The sequence below is a fragment of the Watersipora subatra genome, chromosome 1 (assembly GCF_963576615.1).
Source record: "Watersipora subatra chromosome 1, tzWatSuba1.1, whole genome shotgun sequence".
Lineage (NCBI taxonomy): Eukaryota > Metazoa > Bryozoa > Gymnolaemata > Cheilostomatida > Watersiporidae > Watersipora > Watersipora subatra.
The window spans coordinates 6981839-6991578 of record NC_088708.1 but is presented as its reverse complement, the minus strand read 5'-3'; the positions used below and the strand labels follow the sequence as shown (position 1 = coordinate 6991578).

At 34.2% G+C, this 9740-nt stretch overlaps 1 protein-coding gene across 1 annotated transcript; it reads right to left on the bottom strand.

Moving 5' to 3' along the window:
• Positions 1–2781: 2781 nt before the first annotated feature.
• Positions 2782–9210, bottom strand: LOC137393585 (transient receptor potential cation channel subfamily V member 4-like). The gene is given in 7 exon segments (XM_068080247.1): positions 2782–3600; positions 3949–4334; positions 4937–5026; positions 5029–5178; positions 5284–5394; positions 8610–8731; positions 9200–9210. Coding segments are annotated over 7 exon segments (1689 nt in total).
• Between the last annotated feature and the right edge of the window lie 530 nt (positions 9211–9740).

The following is a 9740-nucleotide window of genomic DNA, read 5'->3' as shown; positions in this document are numbered from 1 at the left end:
TATTATATCTTATCTAGTAATACTATATCCTATCTAGTAATACTATATCTTAACTAGTAATACTATATCTTATCTAGTAATACTATATCCTATCTAGTAATACTATATCTCATCTAGTAATACTATATCTCATCTAGTAATACTATATCTCATCTAGTAATACTATGTCCTATCTAGTAATACTATATCTTATCTAGTAATACTATATCTCATCTAGTAATACTATATCTCATCTAGTAATACTATATCCTATCTAGTAATACTATATCTTATCTAGTAATACTATATCTTAACTAATACTATATCTCATCTAGTAATACTATATCTTATCTAGTAATACTATATCCTATCTATTAATGCTATATCTTATCTAGTAATACTATATCTTAACTAGTAATACTATATCTCATCTAGTAATACTATATCTCATCTAGTAATACTATATCTCATCTAGTAATACTATATCTTAATTAGTAATATTATATCTTATCTAGTAATACTATATCTCATCTATTAATACTATATCCTATCTAGTAATACTATATTTCATCTAGTAATACTATATCCTATCTAGTAATACTATATCTTATCTAGTAATACTATATCTTAACTAATACTATATCTCATCTAGTAATACTATATCTTATCTAGTAATACTATATCCTATCTATTAATGCTATATCTTATCTAGTAATACTATATCTTAACTAGTAATACTATATCTCATCTAGTAATACTATATCTCATCTAGTAATACTATATCTCATCTAGTAATACTATATCTTAATTAGTAATATTATATTTTATCTAGTAATACTATATCTCATCTAGTTATACTACATATATATATAATAGTATAACATCTAATAATAATAATCTTATCTAGATATAACGCATCTTATATCATGATGACCGTCAAGTACAATTTTGCTAACCAACAGACGGTTGTCGAGGTTGTTTTTGCATTGTTTGCATCAATAATGACTTGGACCCTTTACCGAGTAGCTGTCCACGGTTTTAAGTGTGGTGTGTCACAGAGCTTGGTTTTGTAGGTTGGCAGCGATGTTTTCAGCAAATTCAAGCTCTTATATACATATAGCTGCAACTGTCTTGTCCATATATTGATGAAAAACATGAGACTTATAAGACGCTGACCAGTGCTGGCTACAAAGTTCAGCCTAGGCTATAATTATACCACAAACAAAAGTGCTTTAGGCTCATTTGAAACTCTACAGTATTGTGAAAACAATTACAAACTATCACGGAACAAGTACTATTTGCTGTGTGAAAACTGGTGTTTTATTCCTGTACCATTTATAGTGCAGACACATAAATGATTCATTTCTTTAGTTTGTTCACACACCACAGCTTGGCATACCTTAACTTTTAATAAATAGCCAAGCAATGCTAGTTGCTTTGGCAACTAACATTGAGATCTATTGAGAATATTCGACAGTTTATTATGGGTGATTTTACATGGTCAGGCATACTGCTTTCATTTCCATCAACATTAAGACAAGTTATCTGGCGGCTTATTGAATCGTAGTAGAGTAGACTAAGGTGTGTCAATATGGCCCTTGGAGTCACTGGTCATCATATGGACAAGTCTCTAATAAGTTTCAGTTCACAATGCTCGACTGGCACATACTTATTGCTCCCTCGGAGCACTTTAGCTGTCTCGCAGGCAGCATAGCTGAGTCCATTTTAACTATAATTTGCTTGTTGTTTGACAAAAAACACCATGTTCAAAGGTTATGATTTGGATTTCAAGTTTGTACATTTATCAAAAGAACAACAACTAGATAAAAGTGTTGGCCAAATACCCAAATCTGGTAATCTGTGAAATAACGAGATGCACCTGCAAGTCATATGAACCCAAAGCTCTGAGACTGTGTTAAATTGCTCCCTGTCTATATATCAAGGTGAGGATAACCTTCGAAATGCAGTTTTATGTCTATTCTAGCAAGACAATGTCAGCAACAGAGTCAGGGAGCTCATCAGATTGGTGATTCCTCCTAGACTAAGTAAAGTGGCTCTCAAGTATAGATGCCTTAATATAGATCTCAAAAATATGATGGTAACCAAAGTGATTTTTGTAATTGGGATAATGCAAAACCAGAATAGAGAGAAAGGAAAATTCTAATAAAATAATGAAAGGTTTTTTATACTAAAACTACAAAATAAAAAGAAACAGCAATGATTGATATAACATATATAACAGAGCTGTGTCCATATCAAAGGGAGTTCAAATATTTGAATATATAAAACAAATCTACTTTGAAATGATTCGAGCCAGTTTTCATTTGATTCAATTTGGACAAGTGTGAAAGTGATTATGGGTTTGAAAATATAAAGGGATTTAGGATTTGGATTTGATAAACAATAAAAATTGTTAATAGGCATTTTTACATTCAATCTTTTAAAGGATACTATGCCTTAATAAATAGCTTTGAGACTAATTTCATAGCAGTACTTCTAGCAAGTTTTTAATGCAAACAAGCTGACTATAAAACTCAACTCATACATGTACGTTTCTATAATAAACCGAATCAATGCTGCAAGCAAACACGCACGTAAAAATATAGTAGTCAACATCTCAACCTTATAACACAAAAGTTTTTAATCAACCATAATATAGTTGATAAATAATATAAATAGGAGATATTATTCTCTATTTATGTTTTTAAATCTATCTGAATCAATGCTTATTCACTAAAAAAGCTTAAAATACGCTCACAATCATTTTTCCTGCATGGTAACCTAATCTATATTCGCATTCCATTAAGGAATATTTTTTGCAGTTTCGGCTTTGCTCGTTTTCTTACTCAGTTGTGACATATCTACCCAAGTGTTAGATCTTGAAGGTTTCTTCTTTATCCAACCTAGTGCTTTAGCTACCTCAATAGCAGTTGAAAATTCCTTCATTGTTCGCTGAGTTAGTGTCCTCATTTTAAAATAGTGGCGGCCTGAAGTGTCTTGAGTATGTACTCGCGAGCGTATTGGCTCTTGAAGAATAAATTCATCTACCTGTTTTGGAGTTTGTGGTTCAGGGGATCTTTTGTTCGAAAAGGGTGGATTCTCCCCACAGATTTTTCGGCGTTGCTTGAGAATGTGAGACTCTATGAACAAAATGATCCCCAGCTTTTGTAGATGCCATTGGTCTTGCTTAATATTTGACACTTGTGTACAGGTGTCAGAGAGAATGGCAATTACCATGTTAAGTAGCAAGATATAGGAAGTTATGAGAAAAGCAATGTATAAAAAGATGCCGAGTCCAGGATATTTCACATTTGGAAAAGTTGCATCAAGATCTGCTAATCCAAGCATTAATGAGAACATGGTAAGTGCAGAGTTCCAGAAGTTACTAAATTGATTGGTCTGTTCTGCGGAAGTTCTGTGTAATATTGTCATTGAGGCAGCGTATGGTATGAGAATGCAGATATAAACTACAGCAAACTTTAATACATCTCCTAGAGCAAGTTGTATCATAACGGTGAAAGAGCTGAAAGGCTTTGCACCTCGAGTAAAGAATAGCATGAATAACCATTCAGTCAGAAGGCTCAGTGATTTTGTTGGCATTGCCCACTCTTCCCTAAAGAACTGTAACACGAAAGTTGAAAATGTACATAGGCCAAAAGATAGTAATAGTATTGTATAGGGTATATTTCTATTTTTATTTGGGTTAAGCCAATCAAGGGGTCGATCTCGTTTCAGCAGCAGTATCAGTAGCCAGAATTCATAAATAGTCAACGCCATCGAGTAGATAGACATCAGCAAACTGGTTACGAAATTTCGCGCATCAACTTTGTAGAAGGATGGAACTGGTGCTGTTGTAGTAGTGAAGATTGTGTAAAACAACATAGAGACAAAGTGGACTGACCCCCAACCAATATACCACCATTTATAGCTTTGCCATTTCTCTCGAATTATCTCAAGGGCTGGACAAACCTCTGCTAGTTCATAGTAGTTTCTTTCTTTTTCTCCACTACCAATCATGATGAGCTCCATAGCAGATTTACCAGGATCGGCCAGGCAACTATCTATTTCCGTTACGTCGTGGAAATAAACATTAGACACTGATGTCTCTTCATCGATGTCTGCTAGCCTATAAACATCAGAGTTGACTATGATTTCGAATAGTTGCTTGCAACCAACTTTGGCTGATAAGGTGAGGGGTGTGTAGCCATCTTTGTCTTTTTCATTCAGCATGTATGCAAGATCACGCAAATTTAAATTTGGCCACTTCTGTTGCGTCACATCCGGTTCCACTTTTGGTGTTTGGGTACCATCTTTCATTTCTTTTGCTGGAGTTTGAGACCCGTTCTTTGCTTGCTCTGGTTGAGTTTGAGGTGTTTTTTTTTAAATCACATCTTTTTTAGGTTCTGCTTTTTTAATTAAGTGTTGAAAGGTCTCTATTATCTTTTCGAGCTCTCCTTGACTATTTGGATCAGATATCATCTGTAATACAGAGACCGGTAGTAGAGAGCCAGAGAAGAGAAACTGGTGCACCTTTACAAGAGTACTTCAGAAACACTTTGGGTTTGTCTGAGTCTCTAATTGCGTTTGATACCCAAGCTACTTATTGCAGGCATAAACTGAAATGAAGTATGCTTTATATGCCTAAATGATAAATATGTTGAAATAGACTGTGCTCATCTCACCCCTAGGGATATCAAGATACCATGAGATACATCTTTTTGTATTGCCATCCCAACACACAAACATTTCGTTTGCTGAGAACCTCTCTAAGAAGAGTTTTCAAACTCCACTAGGTTATCGAGTGTAAAACATAAAATGCACCTGCAACTTCTTATTGTTTACGGTATTTGTTATGTTTCCAATTGCAGAATCCGAAGGGTACTTAACTACACTTTAGGTACCATTTACAGTTCATTTTTCATTTTTTCCAAACATTAGATCCAATCAAAACAGTTACTTACTTGCACTAAGCTGTGGAACACATTTTGACCACAACTGTTGGTTCTCTTCATAGATGCTCCATTCTCAAGCAAAAGGTCTATCATTTTTTATCTCCATTCCAGGCAGCCATAGAAAGAGGAAGTTCAACCTTGAGGCAGCCATCGTTCTGAGATTCGCTGCTCCCGTAAGGTACATGGATGTATTTATGCAAAACTACCTCCGAATGCTCTCTCCAAAGTTTCAAGATGAGTTTGGCCCCTTTAATCAAGTGTGCAGAGCATTATCTGTCAATATGCCAACGCAAGTAGCAGATAGCTTAAATTCCATAGTGGTGGCGTGAGGTATTCAAAGATTTTGTATTACCTTTGAAATCTTGTCTTGCAACAGCAATATGTAAGAGGGTTTCTTGTGATTCCACATTACGGAAGAGCTGAACAGGAAACTCTTTGACGAGGAGCTCAAATATTTCTACATCTGCGCAAACAAATACAGCGAGCGGGTTTAATTGTGTAGCAAACAGTGTGTGTAATTTGTGTAGCATATACCAGGGCATAACATGTTTGTTTGTTTGTTTGTTTATTTTCATCTATAATATAACCTCAAAAAATAATATGAAGAGTGTTTCTAACAGTATAAAAGACAAGAGAAATAGAAAAAAAAATAAAAAATGTCACTCCAGGGAAGGTGATGATGAGGTCCCTGTGCGCAATAGCAGGGCTAATCAAGGCGCGGAACCTGAAAGTTGAGTCAGCAGAAGTATGTCTAGTTGGTTTAGTCGTCTGGTTGTCTGATGTATACCAGAATATTGCATGGTTATTCGTGTATAGCGTGTGTATTGAATATATTGGTATAATTATAGTAGTTATAGCAGTGTATAGTATTTATAGCAGTGTATAGTATTTATAGCAGTGTATAGTATTTATAGCAGTGTATAGCTTGCATACTAGCATATAGCATGTACATCAGTGTGGACAATGTGTATAAATTTGTAGTATATATACCTTCTTGCAGTATAGATATAATCAGGCAGCAAGAGTGTCAGAAGATAGTATATTATTGTTGAGACCTAGTAACTGGTAACTAGTAACTAATAATTGAAGGAGTGAAAAGTCTTTCTGGAAATTTAGGAGCTAACATTTTGATCTACACTCGATATAAGTCTTTTGTTTTGCCAGTTGCCTCCCTTTTCTTGTCTTTTTCATAAGAGTTTGACTTTGACATTTTTAACTGATCATACAGACATATTCCATATGAATTGACTTTATTTCGCAAAAATATCTTTCAGATTACAATAAAGCAGTACGATGTTTAATCATTATACCGAAAGTGCATTAAACTTGAAGTTATAACATGTGTAAGGCAGCATGCCAGCACAAGCGGCAGCATTGATTGTGTAATCAAGTAGAGTGATTTTTACTGTGGATATCAGTGCAGACTGAGGATCAAATTATTTGTTTTGTATCTCATGTTTATAGGACCATGTTTATAGTTGTTTACTGTTTAACCTAGTAGCAATAATTAACTACCAATTGATTATTATGTGTTCTGTCGCTAGCTCAGTAATCTATACAGATTAATGCTAAAGCTATGGAGTCTGCTTGTGTCAGGCAAGATAGCTGTCATGTTCGTATGTAAAATGGCAATAGTCAGCAATGCTTGAAACTGATAATTTTTTAACATGTTTCAATCTTTTGCAATGAAAAGTGTATTCTAATTTTAGACGATTTGATCACATGAAACCTGTTCAACTTGTAAAGTTACTCTGAATCAATTTATACAAATTGCAACATGGCTGCAATAAAACTGCCTAATTGACATCTCATGGAAGTTCTAGTCTTATAATCAGATGGCAAAGTCCAAATTCAAATTTGACACAAAGTAGAAAAAGGTGGTATCTTTTCAACTTTACACACCATAAAAAATTTATTTGAACGCCATGGCGCGCTATTTTTCAACCTTTCCCTTAGAGTGGACCTTTATTAGAGGTGAAATTCAACTAAAGTGTGGTGTTGTACTTTTCAAAACACCTAATCAGAATGCTGAGAAAGATAAATTTAACCCTTTCGGTGGGCGAATCAATTGTCGCCTATATTTTGCACTCTCCGTGGGGGGTGTGACATTAACCCTTTTGGATGCAAGAAATTTGCGAACTTACCTCCAACTTGTTTTAGATCTTTAAATAAATATGCATGAGAAAGATGATACGTAGTCTGTCTACCGGTTGAGTTCTATTGCTTGCAGTTAACTTATGATGATCTTATAACCTGCATTTCAAATCGTTGAAGCTTTAATGTTTTTAATTTCATGTTATATTTGGAGGCATATTGTCATTTTATAATTATATTCAACGAGATTACATAAAAGCTCATTACACTCATCGATATGTTGCTACAGTTTGCAGCCAAAACTGGTTTTTTATGCACGATAGTACAGGAGTTACAAGCGTCGATCCATTGTAAATTGAGTGTATATAATCGCAATGATGCTATCAAATAATATGTTATAAATCTGCAAATTTATAAGTTTTATAATAATAATGATCTATTAAATGCTACAAATATATATTTAAGAACAAGTGACATAAACAAACTATAATTATAATGCACTCAGAAACAAAAATTAACATTTTAAAACAAAATTAACATTTTAAAACAGAAATATTAGCTTCTTTTACTCGGCCAGTTGCGTTCTGATTGTTGCTTCTTTTTGGAACCATTTCATATTCTTCTGGCTGTTCAATACCTTCCACAATGTCTTCTGGCCTCAGTTCATTTTCTGCACAGCTGAGCTAGTCGATATTAGCGTTCAAACCATAGATATAGTAAGGGTTGATTGTATCTATGGTTCAAACCATTTTTTAGTAGAGCAAAACTTTTACGTGATGCCATTTTGGATAGAAACTTCTAGCGCAAATTAAGAGAAACCATCTGTAATCAAAATAGCATCCACACGTTAGCCTCAAAATACATAGTAGCACATTTTTCATCATAAAGGTAAAAAAATTTTCCCATGTACATGTACATTGAATTATCAAAACCGCGTTAAAAAAGGAACTATACTATTAGCCTGATACAGTTATTAATTATTTTTATAGTGCTGCATCGAAATTTTAACGAAAAAACCGTCAAGACTCGGGAAACAGTGTTTGATACAAACAGAAACAACGAAAGAATTAATTATTATTGATGTAATCGAGTCATTATTAGTACGATTTTGTGGACAATTTTCTACTGATCACTTTCTATTATGTGTTTGTAAAGATCAAAGAATGCCGAGTGGCGTTCAAATATACGGTAAGTGGCGTTTAATTAAAGGGTAGGCGCTCTATTTTTCAACCTTTTTTCCATAGTGGTGCTCGAATAGAGGTGATGTTCAAATAAAGATGGCATTTAAGTACAGGTTTTATAGTAATTCTGCCCAGTCCTTCTGGAAGCCCACCATAAATGCTAAAATACTATACTGCATCTGATAAAATTGAGATGCGAGTTTTTGCTACAAACTTGTAGTAATATGGTAACTTCTAAGACCGGCAAAGAACAACAGAACCTTTTTATGGAAAGGTTTGCTGAAATACAGATTTCTTTAATGTTCTTACCATCACCTCTGGAAAGTAGAGCCTTTTTTAGTAAATTTGTTGGTAGCTTTGCCTGAGCATTCTTCTCTTAGGCTATTTTAATGAGAATCTCCACTTTTTTTAGGTTTTTTGTTTTTAATGGCTTTAGTTAGTGATCGGTTGAACTTGTCGAAGTCTTGGTCTTCCAATACTGCCCGCTTCTTTTCCTTGTACCGGTAATCCAATTGTGTTCCAGAGCTACACATATAGAGCCGGTATATCAGAAACAAAAGCCTACGCGTTACTATTAATTATTATTATTATTATTAGTGTACATAGTAAATTCAAAGATCTGTTTTTATACAGAATATAACGAAGCCGTGATATTAGGATTTACAACTACAATGTAAATGGTACACTGAACCATGCCTATCTGGCATGCTATGTTTTAATATAAACTATTATTTAAAGTTGGAAATTACAAGCAGAGTTGATAAATTTATTGAGAAACTGTGTTGCTGAAGCGCATCAAAGGGTACCATTTTACACATCACTCATTATTACAATAAAAAAGCTCACATGTACAGCGTAGCAAAGTACGGTGGAGGTGTTGATATGTCTAAATATCTTCCCACGTAAATATAATAAAAGATAGCAGCATGTGTCATGCAGCTATTGATGAGCCACCATAAACCTCTCACTGAATAAATAAATTTTATAACTCACTGGTCAGCCATTTCTCGAGTAGGATTTTGTTGTCAGCGTCTTGTGCCAACCTTTGCGCTTCACCTTCTGTGTTAATGTTGTTAAGCTATTTTTTCATCAATAGATAATTTATACATCAATGTTTTTGTAACCATAACTATGCCTGCCATCCTTTTGTCACTCATTAACAAGTAAAAGACAGAACGCTTCAGCTGGATAGTTAGCCTGTAGACCAAACAATAAGAGTGCAAACATTTACATAAAGTACGCTATTTTTCTTGCAGCCTGTTATTGTTTAGCAGCACCCACACATTGATAACAAATGAAGTACTACGATCAATAGCGAGACAAGGTCATTACACTTTTGTGACATCAAAAGATCGAATATGTGATACATACGTCTTCTCGTGAATGTGAATGAACTAGTTGCCCATTTGGGTCTGGTGCAAATAAGCTCCATGGAAAGAGAACTGCTAGATTGCCTGCGTTTACACAAATTAATTCCAAACAAAAGTTAAATAGTGCAAATTGATGCAACTTTCATAAGAACTCTATGTTCTAG